The sequence below is a fragment of the Schistocerca americana genome, chromosome 2, assembly GCF_021461395.2.
Source record: "Schistocerca americana isolate TAMUIC-IGC-003095 chromosome 2, iqSchAmer2.1, whole genome shotgun sequence".
Classification (NCBI taxonomy): domain Eukaryota; kingdom Metazoa; phylum Arthropoda; class Insecta; order Orthoptera; family Acrididae; genus Schistocerca; species Schistocerca americana.
In genome coordinates, this window is record NC_060120.1 from 380,469,984 (window position 1) to 380,483,691 (window position 13,708).

The 13,708-nt window shown below is 44.6% G+C and overlaps 1 protein-coding gene across 1 annotated transcript in view; it reads right to left on the reverse strand.

Moving 5' to 3' along the window:
* LOC124594830 (ATP-binding cassette sub-family C member 4-like) overlaps positions 1-10,902 on the reverse strand; it is a 270,890-nt gene extending 259,988 nt beyond the window's left edge. Inside the window, exon 1 of the mRNA XM_047133278.1 lies at positions 10,789-10,902. Within this exon, the coding sequence (XP_046989234.1) occupies positions 10,789-10,862 (74 nt within the window). The 5' untranslated portion in view covers positions 10,863-10,902. The remainder of the gene's footprint in view (positions 1-10,788) is intronic.
* Between the last annotated feature and the right edge of the window lie 2,806 nt (positions 10,903-13,708).

Consider the following 13,708-nt stretch of genomic DNA (forward strand, 5'->3'; position numbering starts at 1 on the left):
CAAACGTCCCCATCTGTTGACTCAGGGATCGAGACGTAGCTACTCGATCCGTTACAGCCATGCGTATAAGATGCCTGTCCTCTCGACTGCTAGTGATACGAGACCGTTGGGATCCAACATGGCGTTCCGTATTACCCTCCTGAACTCACCGATTCCATATTCTGCTAACAGTCATTGGATCTCGACCAATGCGAGCAGCATTGTCGCGATACGATACGATAAACCGCAATCGCGATAGGCTACAATCCGACCTTTATCAAAGACGGACACGTGATGGTATGCATTTCTCCTCCTTACACTAGGCATCGCAACAACGTTTCACCAGGCAACGCCGGTCATCTGCTGTTTGTGTATGAGAAATCGGTTGGAAACTTTTCTCATGTCAGCACATTTTAGATGGCGCCACCGGCACCAACCTTGTGTAAATGCTCTGAAAAGCTAATCATTTGCATATCACAGCATCTTCTTCCTGTCGGTTAAATTTCGCGTTTGTAGCACGTCATCTTCGTGGTGTAGCAATTTTAATGGCCAGTAGTGTATATGTAATGCTCCTGACCAGCAGCACAGGAGCACGAGTGCTGTCGATGGTTGTCATGGGAAACTAAACTTCTGAATAGACAAGAAAAGAACGTATACTCTCCGATAAATAAGCTGGAAGCAGTAAATGCTATATCTGAAATTCTTGAAAAAATTCCATTAGCCTGCCTCTTCAAAAGAGAAGAAAAACATACCAAGATTTTGACAAAGCGTAAAAGACATTAAAAGAATATATAACGACACGGAGGAATTAAGCAGATATTTAAAACATCCGCTTTTCTTACAAAAAAGTGAGCCTATGTAAAGCGTATCCAGTGCTAAGCCTAGCGAAATGTGAAGGGTTGTTCGTATTAGAAAACGGTGGATAGAGCCTCCCCCAGTGTTTCGGGCTTCTTTGACTGTCGCTAAACACGTGGCTAAAAGCCCATGACACCATTATTGGATGGCTCAGGTGATTCAGCGTTGTTAAAGTGGTTAGTTACACTTAAGTCAATTATAAGAATATAGCACAAAAAGTGAAAATGGGATACAGCGCAGGTGAGGAATGCCATCGGACTTAGGTTATGGGATACTTCAATCTCTCAAGTGCCCAATATTCTTGACTGAAGACCTTCAGGTTCGGATACAATTAAATGAAGTATACGAAATTCTGAAAATCATCCTGATAGGTGATGCTAACTAGCGAACAGAACATAGTAAGGTCTCATTTCGCCATCCTAAACGAAAGTAATAACAGTATTTTTGTGCCTGCTGTCGTACTTATTTGGTCATAGACATACTGAAAGTGCAAGCTGTTATGCCAATGGACTCCGCAGGGTCTGCGATAGAGGCAGTAGATGCATCTGCTTGTGGTCTGACTGAGCAGGGTGGCGCAGTAGTTAGAACACTGGACTGCCACTCGGGCGGACGATCTTTTAAATCCAAGTCCGACCGTCCTGATTTTAAGTTTACAGTGATTTCTCTAAATAGCTCCAGGCAAATGTCGGGATGCTTCCTTTCAAAAGGTCTCTCCTGGTTTCCTTCCCCATCCGTTCGTAATCCGACCTTATGGTTGATTTCTAAATGACCCTGTATCGACGGGAGGTTAAACTCTAATCTTCCTTCCTTTTCCTTTTTGCGGTGTGATAGCGCATGACCTAATACTGCTCACTGACCATGGAAGATACAAAGGAAACTTTGTGGAAATCTCTTCAACATAGCCCACAATCCCCACTGAAAACTCTCTGAGGACTGCCTTATCAAACTTTTCTTCGGGAACAGATCCGAGTCCAGCGTGTCAAAAATAGAGAGGTATAGAGGCCTGTGCCTAAGAGTTCTTAACGTAGATTAAAAAGATTGCTACTGATAAGGAGTTTTCAACACTCTGTATTGGGACGGAACGTGTGCAAAGAAACTAATACGGTGGAGAAAAATACTTAATAAATTCATAGTTTTGTTTAATTCTTATACCCGACGGATGAAGCATCACATTATAGAAGTTGTGACGTCTGTATCGCTACAGGCAGCGAACGGGAACGGCTAGCAATGAGATTTTCTGCATGCTTCCGTTTGGTGTCTCATTTTTCTTGTCTTCCGTTGAACATCTTTATTCGAAACATGTGTTGGAGACAGCCCGATCCCTCCAGAAATGTTATGACAATCTGGCAGTTGGAAGCCATCCAGACGCTTCTCACGATAGTGGCTATTTTCTTCCGAAACGTCTCGCATGGAATTACAGAACTGTTTGCGTGTTCGTTTCGTGCGGACAAAATCGACTGGTCACACTCTTGTCGTATTTTTTCCATGTTTCCGGAACCTATTTCTAGATCTATATTCCGCTAACCACAGCTCAAAACACGCCCTAAGGCACTCGCTGCGAATGGGATTTTTTCCCCTTTCGTTTCCCTTTAAGAGTGCAGTCCCTTTCGGTGTTTATGTCTTTGAATACCGCAGCATGTGCAAAACGAGAGATCATTTTATTTTTTGAAATGTTTTTTTGAATCTTGTTGGAAAGTTTTCCGTAATAGTAACGATGTATTACGTGCCACGTCGTCCTCAAATGTGTTGCAAGACAAGATCGAAAATAGCCAGCTATTTCATTTTTACAGTGACAGAATTTGATCCCATGGTATTTTCATGCCCGTCTGTCCATTTATCCTCTTTCAGTTCATTTAATTCATTTTATTAATATCCTATGTGACAGGGGAAGCCAAAGTCCTCTCCCGATTCCGTTCCCCCTACTGCTGCTATTCGCCATATTACGTAGGAGAACTTCTTAGTGTTCGGAACCCATAGATGATAACAGCCGTTTAGCACACTGGACTCGCATTCGGGAGGACGACGGTTCAATCCCGTCTCCGGCCATCCTGATTTAGGTTTCCCGTGATTTCCCTAAATCGCTTCAGGCAAATGCCGGGATGGTTCCTTTGAAAGGGCACGGCCGATTTCCTTCCCCATCCTTCCCTCACCCGAGCTTGCGCTCCGTCTCTAATGACCTCGTTGTCGACGGGACGTTAAACACTAATCTCCTCCTTCTCCTACAACAGCCGTGACAATGGAAGTCAGATCTGGAAGCGTGCTCAGACAGCCTAATGGTTAAGACGACTTCTGACGATAAGCAATAAATCTCAGAGAGAGTCTCACTGTGGTACAGTACTTCATTAGTCACGACACGTCCACCTGCATAGCTGAATGGTCAGAGCGGCAGAATTCCTTGCGAAGGGCCCGGGTTCGATTTCCGGCCGGCTCGGAGTTTTCCTCCGCTAGGGGACTGAGTGTTGTGTTGTCCTCCATTTCAACCTCATCGACATACAAGTTGCCAAAGTGGCCTCAACTAAAAATACTTGCACCAGGCGACCGGCCTACTCGATGGGAGGCCCTAGCCACATGCACTTGTTTTATGCCATTTTACGCCAGCTGCTAGGTCTCATACCATACGTGCATAAATGCTTGGTACATCACGCTAAGGTACAGAAGTACTCCTAACTGACATAAAATTTATCATTAATAACATATTCTCTCAGCAATATATCTACATCAAATTTATACCGACATGTTAACTGCATTTATTTTGTATCACTGAGAGTGGACACTGTGGTATTAAATACAGTGCAATTTACTGTAGCATCTGCTTCATTCCAGAATAGTTCACTCAAAAGCAACACCTCTATAGAATATAATGACAGTGCCTGAGATTAGAACTCAAATAGATCTATGAGATCATTCATCTGCACAACAATGACGGCGGTCCTCTGTTACTTTCTCAGTATGCTACGATACGCTGAATAAATTTCGGATTACAATATTATTTCTGTGACTTCGATCCACTTCCGGTATCCGTTCGGATGGCAATCATACCGCACAGGGATACAATAATGTCTGCAAGGTATCTTGTGCCATACAACAAAGTTAACAGTTTGAGATATCTCGTAATGTACAGATAGCATCTCTCTCTAATGGCACTGTAAGGGAAATAAAGAAGCTTGACAAATACTATAAATCATTAAAAGGTATTACCTTCGATTGAGGGCTGCCATTATATTTTAGCACAAAAAGTAATTCAGTACGTTGGAGAAAAGATAGCAGTCATTTCTGGCTGTTCAATGTGGAAGTGTGAGAACGTTTTTCTCGAAATGTTTGTGACTCGTGTATCCGAGGTGAGACGTGTGTACCAGACCACTATTCACCCAGTGGTAAGACGGCAACAGTCTAAAAAGCACTTTCAGCCTGGCCAGCATACTGGTCTCCGTCGTTAAGCCAGGAAGATTCGATACGGGGCCGGTTCGTCCTCCCGAATTCCGGAAGTTGCGTGCTAAAGTGCAGAACTATCCTGGCGGATGCTAGCTTAGTTTTCCTGATAACTCATTCTAAAATAGAAAATATCGGCTTTTCTTCAACTGCATAGTTTTTTTGTGTTACAAATTTAGCTCGAAGCGTAATTCCATCAAATTCAAGACTCTAGCGTGTTTAGTATTTCCAGGTACTTTTGAACGAACATATTATCTACCTACAACACCTAATTTTCAAATGTTGCTGCTGCCTATTTAATCATGGAGACTGTTATAGACACGGCTTAGAAATGTAGCTAAGACGTTGCTGTTTTTCTTATTATGACCTGTTACGTAGGGGACTGTGACTGTACTCTTATATTTAATCCAGTAGCAAAATACGTTGAGAATTAGCTTGCACCCAAGGGAAGCGCGCTTGCTCTAAATCCAGTCCGCTATTTTGGGCTAACAGCCTTTCGTTATGGATCATCAAATAGCATGAGCGTTCCTAATTGTTCATCCTATTTTTGACGAAAGCGTCACTGGTTTGCACTCCACCAGAACTACGGTTCGGTAGTTTTGGTACAGTACATAAATGAGGTAGTAAATGGTAGTATCACCGGTAGTATTGATAGCATTGGTGGGAAAATAAAGATAAATGAATATGTGTGAGAGAAATGGGGAGCCGACGACTTCTCTTTGATTTTTGTTTCTTTGCTTTGCACGTAAATAGAACCGCACATCTTTCAGCGTTAGTCCACTGCATCTTTTATATCCTTACATAACATAAATTGCATTTTATAGATAATAAAAATTAGTTGATCGCATAGCTTCTGGACTTTCATATAACCAAAGCAGTCACTTTTCATGCAAGTACAGTTTACATGCACAAACATAAAAAATTCTATGTAATTGTTGTTTTTATTTTCTGTTCAATACAACGTTCTATATCATGATCAAAATCAAGAGTTTCTTGTTATTACTGATAAATGTGAAAGTTGTTTGTGAACAACAGAAATGTGTTTTATATAAGATCGAAGAAGTAGGAAGCGAAGGTTGGTATGTTTCTTTTTTTGCATTTTTTAAAAGAAAAAGCGTTTTCTATCGGTATATGATAACTCTTCCGTTCTTTCCTTCTGCTAGAACACCCCTCTGTTTCACGTTACAAATCAACAATTTTCAAATAAACCCAGAACTAAACATTTTGCCATAAATACAGCTTATTTTTAAATAACACAGAGAGGATAATCTTGTAGAACAAAAGCGTTCCGGAACTTATGCTGCCCTTTGTATATCCTCACTCATTTTCGAGACAGTTCATCACTTTCGGTTTCTACGGAAATCTAATAAGACACTGACTGCATACACAAAGAAAGGGATCTTATTGAGGTAACGCCCCATAGGTATGCAACACACCTAACATACAGGTAATGCAGGTACGATCTAAATTGACCAAGCCTACTAGGAAAACAACTGTAGTCTACGCTTACAAAAGACAGTCTACAGTATCCTACAGTAGTTTTACAGCTCTAGTGTCGCTATACCTGTCCTTTACTTGTTCTTCGTTTGGTTGCCTCAAACCGAACAAACGTGGCTTTTGCGCACCTACCTTAAATTTATAACTTTCTGAAAAGATATGTTTTAAATAGTAGTGAGCATGAAGCTTCCTGGCAGATTAAAACTGTGTGTCGGACCGAGACTTGAACTCCGGACCTTTGCCATTTGCGGGGAAGCGTTCTACGGACTATGCTACCCAAGCACGACTCACGCACGACCCATCCTCACAGCTTTAACTCTGCCAATACCTCGTCTCCTACATTCCAAACTTCACAGAAGCTCTCTTGCGAACCTTGTAGAACTAGGACTCCTGGAAGAAAGGAAAAAGGTAAGTGACGAGGTACTGGCAGAATTAAAGCTTTGAGTACGGGTCGTGAGTCGCGCTTGGGTAAGTCAGTCGGTAGAGCACATTCCCGAGAAAGGTAAAGGTTCCGAGTTCGAGTCTCGGTCTGGCACACAGGTTTATCTGCCAGGAAGTTTCACATCAGCGCACACTCCGCTGCAGAGTGAAAATGTCATTCTGGAGTAATGAGCATTTCAGCAAGTCGTAACTCCACGTACCCACAGATGTCTCTGCATTACCGCATCTTAGCGAGTACAATTGCTTGAAGCTGTGCGGGTAGGGACCTGATTGACTTCAATGCCAAACAACTCGGAAACGGCTCAACGTATCGATTTTTTTTCTTAACATTTATTTCCCAGCGAAAACAACCTGCAACACCATTACAAGCTTGTCAGACTGTTTCTGACCACTCAGCATAGGTGTTGTTAGTAGCTCGTGGTATTGTGGTTATCATTGCTGATTCTCGATCACGCGTCCTCGGACTCGATTCTCGGCCGGGTCGGTGATTTTCTCCACTCGAAATGGTCGTGTGAGCTGTCCTCATCATCACCGACGCGCAAGCCGCCGAAATCGCGTCAAGTAAAAAGACTAGCACCAGGCGACCGAACATCCTAGAGTGTGTATCCCCGCCAATAATGCCATATGAACATTTTATTTCTGTGGTTATTATGTCTGCCTTTGTATTTTAACAACTGTATCCTGTCTTCTCTGTGTTTCACGTTGCTTCTGCGAAAATAATAGAATGAGGCACAGAGCAGATTGCACATTGGTCGCTAAACATTTGCAGGTAAAAAAATAAAGAAAAAACGTGTTTTGCAGAAAGCGGAATACAAGAACTAAATTTACATTTCAAACAATGATTAAAACAGGAACTTGGACATCCATCAAGATGATTGCACCGAAAAGAGATTAGGCGACTCACAGACAAATTAAATACACCGTTTCGCCTTCATCTTAAGTGTAACTAAGGTGAGAACACAGATGACTTGTGACGACAGAAGCATATGAGAAAAACCTTATGAGAGAACGATCGTTACATAGCAGAGTCTGCTTCAGTAAGAAACCAACACTGGCGTATACAAAAAGTGACAAGGGGAGACCATATCAACATGCCAGTCCAGTCTGGAAGAGACTTTATATTTTCTTACAGCAGTACCAGAAAATTTGAAGCGAGCGCTTCGTAAATAAAGATTTTCATTGGCATGTAACGTTTTCCACACTCCCTCGTCAGTGTCTAAGTGTTAAAAAGACAGGTGTAGAAACGGAGGGTGATCTTTATCAAACGATCCTGACGTTATTCTTCCCATTTACGACTACGTGATTGCTCTACAAATGGCACTTAAGTATATGCCAGAAGGTTCATACTTCCAGACTTTTTCTCTGCCGTTCCACTCTCTAACAGAGCGTGGGAAAAGTAAACACATATATCTTACCTTATGTACGTTTACATCTACATCTACATCTACGTGATTACTCTGCAGTTCACATCTAAGTGCCTGGCAGAGGGTACACAGAAACACCTTCAAGCTATTTCCACTCTCGAACAGCGAGCGAGAAAAATGAGCACTTCAGTTGTTCCGTGCGAGCTCTGATTTCTCTTATTCATGATGATCTTTCCTCCCTATGCAGGTGGGCGCCAACAAAATATTTTCAAACTCTGAGGAAAAAACTGGTGACTGAAATTTCATGACAAGATCCCGCTGCAACAAAAAGCTCTTTTGTTTTAATGATTGCCACCCTAATTCGTGTTCACATCCATGACAATCTCTCCCCTATTTCGCAATAATACAATACGAGCTGCCCTTCTTTGAGTCAACATAATATTTTGGCGTTCGAAGCAGGAAGTTGATGACTGAAGTCCCTTGAAAATATCTCGTCGCAACGATAAACGCTTTGTTTTAATGAAAGTTCCTGGCAGATTAAAACTGTGTGCGGGAGCGAGACTCGAACTCGGGAACTTTGCCTTTCGCGGGTGAGTGGTCTACCAACTTTTTTTTTTTAATCTCATTTTGTTCGCTTTTGTTCGTTGCCTTTGCTCGAGGCGGACGTCGTAATACAACCGTTTAAGTTCATTATTGATCGATTAACTCAGTTTTTTTATTACAGAGGGCACGTAACCCTCTGACCGAACACGCTGAGCTACCGTGCCGGGACCAACTGAGCTACCCAAGCACGACTCAAGTCCCCTCCTGACAGCTTTACTTCTGCCAGTATCTAGTCTCCGCAGGAGAGCTTCTGTAAAGTTTGGAAGGTACGAGACGAGATACTGGCAGAAGTAAAGCTGTGAGGACGGGGCGTGAGTCGTGCGTGGGTAGCTCAGTTGGTGCCGGCACGGTAGCTCAGTGTGTTCGGTCGGAGGGTTGGCAGCCCTCTGTAATAAAAAAAACTGAGTGAATGGATCAACAACGAACTTAAACGGACGTCGTAGGACGTATGCCCCGAACAAATAGAACTAACTGTAACGAAAAAAATGAGATCAACATAAGGGGGGGGGGGGGGGGGGAAGTTGGTAGAGCACTTGCCCGCGAAAGGCAAAGGTCCCGAGTTCGAGTCTCGGTCCGGCACACAGTTTTAAACTGCCAGGAAGTTTCATATCAGCGCACACTCTGCTGCAGAGTGAAAATCTCATTCTGCTTTGTTTTAATGTTTGTCGTCTCAACTCGGCTACCATATCTGTGACGTTCTCTCCCCTATTTCGTGATAATATAAAAAGTGTTGCCCAACATCGTACCTTCCCGGTGTCCTCCGTCAGTCCTATCTAATAAGGATCCCATACCGCACAGTACTTCAGAAGACAGACAAGCGCGGTGTTGTCGGTCTCTTAAGAAGATTTGTTGCACGTTCTAGGTGTCTGCCAATAAAGCGCAGTGTTTGGATAGTCTTCCGCACATTTTCTTTGTTACGGTCTATATCTACATCTACATACATACTCCGCAATCCACCATACGGTGCGTGGCGGAGGGTACCTCGTTCCACAACTAGCATCTTCTGTCCATGTTCCACTCACAAACAGAACGAGGAAAAAATGACTGCCTATATGCCTCTGTACGAGCCCTAATCTTATTTATGTGATCTTTCCGCGAAATATAAGTTGGCGGCACTAAAATTGTACTGCAGTCAGCCTCAAATGCTTGTTCTCTAAATTTCCTCAGTAGCGATTCACGAAAAGAACGCCTCCTTTCCTCCAGAGACTCCCACCCGAGTTTCTGAAGCATTTCCGTAACACTCGCGTGATGATCAAACCTACCAGTAACAAATCTAGCAGCCCGCCTCTGAATTGCTTCTATGTCCTCCTTCAATCCGACCTGATAGGGATCCCAAACGCTCGAGCAGTACTCAAGAATAGGTTATATTAGTGTTTTATAAGCGGTCTCCTTTACAGATGAACCACATCTTCCCAAAATTCTACCAATGGACCGAAGACGACTATCCGCCTTCCCCACAACTGCCATTACATGCTTGTCCCACTTCATACTTTGCAATGTTACGTCCAAATATTTAATCGACGTGACGTGTCAAGCGCTACACTACTAATGGAGTATTCAAACATTACGGGATTCTTTTTCCTATTCATCTGCATTAATTTACATTTATCTATATTTAGAGTTAGCTGCCATTCTTTACACCAATCACAAATCCTGTCCAAGTCATCTTGTATCCTCCTACAGTCACTCAACGACGACACCTTCCCGTACACCACAGCGTCATCAGCAAACAGCCGCACATTGCTATCCACCCTATCGAAAAGATCATTTATGTAGATAGAAAACAACAGCTAACCTACCTCAGTTCCCTAGGGCACTCCAGATGATACCCTCACCTCCGATGAACACTCATTATCGAGGACAACGTACTGTGTTCTATTACTTAAGAAGTCTTCGAGCCACTCACATATTTGGGAACCAATCCCATATGCTCGTACCTTAGTTAGGAGTCTGCAGTAGGGCACCGAATCAAACCCTTTCCGGAAGTCAAGGAATATGGCATCCGTCTGATGCCCTTCATCCATGGTTCGCAAGATATCATGTGAAAAAAGGACAAGTTGCGTTTCGCAGGAGCGATGCTTTCTATAAGCCGTGCTGATGCATGGACAGCAACTTCTCTGTCTCAAGAAAATTCATTATATTCGAACTGAGAATGTGTTCGAGAATCCTGCAACAAACCGATGTTAAGGATATTGGTCTGTAATTTTGAGGATCCGTCCTTCTACCCTTCTTATATACAGGCGTCACTTGCGCTTTTTTCCAGTCGCTCGGGACTGTACCTTGGGCTAGAGATTCGCGATAAATTCAAGTAAGGAGCCAATGCAGTAGAGTACTCTCTGTAAAACCGAATTGGAATCCCATCAGGACCTGGTGATTTATTTATTTTCAACCCATTCAGCTGCTTCACAACCCCTTGTTAAAGTAGTTCGCAATAAAACCGCAAAAGGCGTAGGAAAGCGAACTAACGAAGCGCTTGTCACTTTCGCGTTGCCTGGTCACGCAAAAGGAAGTAAATGTGTTGCACTTCAGCGCAGCTTTTCCAGGAACCCGGACGACCCGGTCCCGGATTTCGCACACGAGCAGGTAGCAGGAGCGAGCAACAGGTGTTGCGGGGACTCACCAGAAGAGGAGCGCGGACAGCGGGTTGGCGGTCTGTCTGGGGTTGGCGCGGCTGCGCTTCTTGCCGGCGTCCATGGCGGCGGCTGGCGGCGGCTGCGCTGCGGTGGGGCGCGCTCGGCTGCGCGGCGTCTGCTGCGCGGCGCGGTGCGGTGCACTGGCGGCTGGCGGTCCGCGCGCCGGCTAATAGCGGAGGCTGCCGCCCGCCGGCCCGGCTTATCGCGCGCCGCGGGGAGCGCCGCCACCGGCTCCGGCGTGCCACGCGCCCCCCTCGCGTCCCGCTGCACACGGCTCGCGCGCTCCCAGAGGGTGGAACATTGCGGAAAATGATGTAATGCCTGACGAAACAGCTGCAACAGTCAAACATATCGCTTCTGGACCTATAGGAGACGGGCTTCTTTAGAAGCACGAGGGGTGTTCAACAAATAATTCAAACCTTCTCTTTTCCTCAGCCAGTTTCAGTAGAAAAAATGCGGAATTTGTTGTGGGATATGGTGGAAGGTCTCCGCGTCAGTCCGTATACGCTACTGGTCATTGAAATTGCTACACCACGAAGATGACATGCTGTTGTTGTTGTTGTGGTCTTCAGTCCAGAGACTGATTTGATGCAGCTCTCCATGCTACCCTATCCTGTGCAAGTTTCTTCATCTCCCAGTACATACTGCAACCTACATCCTTCTGAATCTGCTTAGTGTATTCATCTCTTGGTCTCCCTCTACGATTTTTACCCTCCACGCTGCCCTCCCATACCAAATTGGTGATCCCTCGATGTCTCAGAACATGTCCTACCAACCGATCCCTTCTTCTAGTCAAGTTGTGCCACAAGCTCCTCTTCTCCCCAATTCTATTCAATACCTCCTCATTAGTTATGTGATCTGCCCATCTAATCTTCAGCATTCTTGTGTGGCACCACATTTCGAAAGCTTCTATTCTCTTCTTGTTGCAAACTATTTATCGTCCATGCTTCACTTCCATACATGGCTACACTCCATACAAATACTTTCAGAAACGACTTCCTGACACTTAAATCTATACTCGATGTTAACAAATTTCTCTTCTCCAGAAACGCTTTCCTTGCCATTGCCAGTCCATATTTTATATCCGCTCTACTTCGACCATCATCAGTAATTTTGCTCCCCAAATAGCAAAACTCCTTTACTACTTTAAGTGTATCATTTCCTGATCTAATTCCCTCAGCATCGCTCGACTTAAATCGACTACATTCCATTATCCTCGTTTTGCTTTTGTTGATGTTCATCTTATATCCTCCTTTCAAGACACTGTCCATTCCGTTCAACTGCTCTTCCAAGCTGTGATATGCAAATGATTAGCTTTTCAGAGCATTCACACAAGGCTGGCGCCGGTGGCGACACCTACAACGAGCTGACATGAGAAAAGTTTCGAACCGACTTCTCATACACAAACAGCAGTTGACCGGCGTTGCCTGGTGACACGTTGTTGTGATGGCTCGTGTAAGGTGGAGAAATGCTTACCATCACGTTTCCCACTTTCATAAAAGCCGGATTGTAGCCTATCGCGATTGCGGTTTATCGTATCGCGACATTGCTGCTCGCGTTGGTCGAGATCCAATGAGTGTTAGCAGAATATGAAATCGGTGGGTAATACGGAACGCCGTGCTGGATCCCAACGGCCTCGTATCACTACCAGTCGAGATGACAGGCATCTTATCCGCATGGCTGTAACGGATCGTGCAGCCACGTCTCGATCCCTGAGTCAACACATGGGGACCTTTGCAAGACAGCAACCATCTCCACGAACAGTTCGATGACGTTTGCAGCAGCATGGACTATCAGCTCGGAGACCACGGCTGTGGTTACCCTTGACGCTGCATCACAGACAGGAGCGCCTGTGATAGTGTACTCAACGACGAACCTGGGTGCAAGAATGGCAAAACGTCCTTTTTTTCGGATGAATCCAGGTTCTGTTTATAGCATCTTGATGGTCGCATCCGTGTTTGGCGACATCGCGGTGAACGCACATTGGAAGCGTGTATTCGTCTTCGCCATACTGGCTATCACCCGGCGTGATGGTACGGGTTGCCATTGGTTACACGTCTCGGTCACCTCTTGTTCGCATTGACTGCACTTTGAACAGTGGACGTTACATTTCAGATGTGTTACGACCCGTGACTCTACCCTTCATTCGATCCCTGCGAAACCCTACATTTCAGCAGGATAATGCACGACCCCATGTTGTAGGTCCTGTACGGGCCTTTCTGGATACAGAAAATGTTCCACTGCTCCCCTGGCCAGCACATTCTCCAGATCTCTCTCTAATTGGAAACGTTGGTCAATGGTGGCCGAGCAACTGGCTCGTCACAATACACCAGTCTTGATGAACTCTTGATGAACTCTTGATGAACTGTGGTAACGTGTTGAAGCTGCATGGGCAGCTGTGCCTGTACACGCCATCCAAGCTCTGTTTGACTCAATGCCCAGAGGTATCAAGGCCGTTATTACGGCCAGAGTTGTTGTTCTGGGTACTGATTTCTCAGAATCTGTGCCCCCAAATTGCGTGAATCTTCGTGATGTAGCAATTCTAATGGCCAGTAGTGTATATGCACAGACCAATAAACGATTACAATTTCAGATAAATTGGATGATTTGTTCAAGAGAATAAGCTTCACAAATTGAGCAAGTCAGTAACGCGTTGGTCCACCTCCGGCCCTTATGCAAGCAGTTATTCGATTTGGCATTGATTCCCAGTGTGGTTGGATGTCCTCCTGAGAGAAATCGTGCCAGATTCTGTCCAACTGGCGTGTTAGATCATTCAGATCCTGAGCTGGATAGAGGACCCTGACCATAGTACTCCAAACATTCTCAAACTGGGAGAGATTCAACGACTTTGATGGTCAAGGTAGGGTTTGGCAAGCACGAAGACAAGTAGTAGAAATGCTCGCCGTG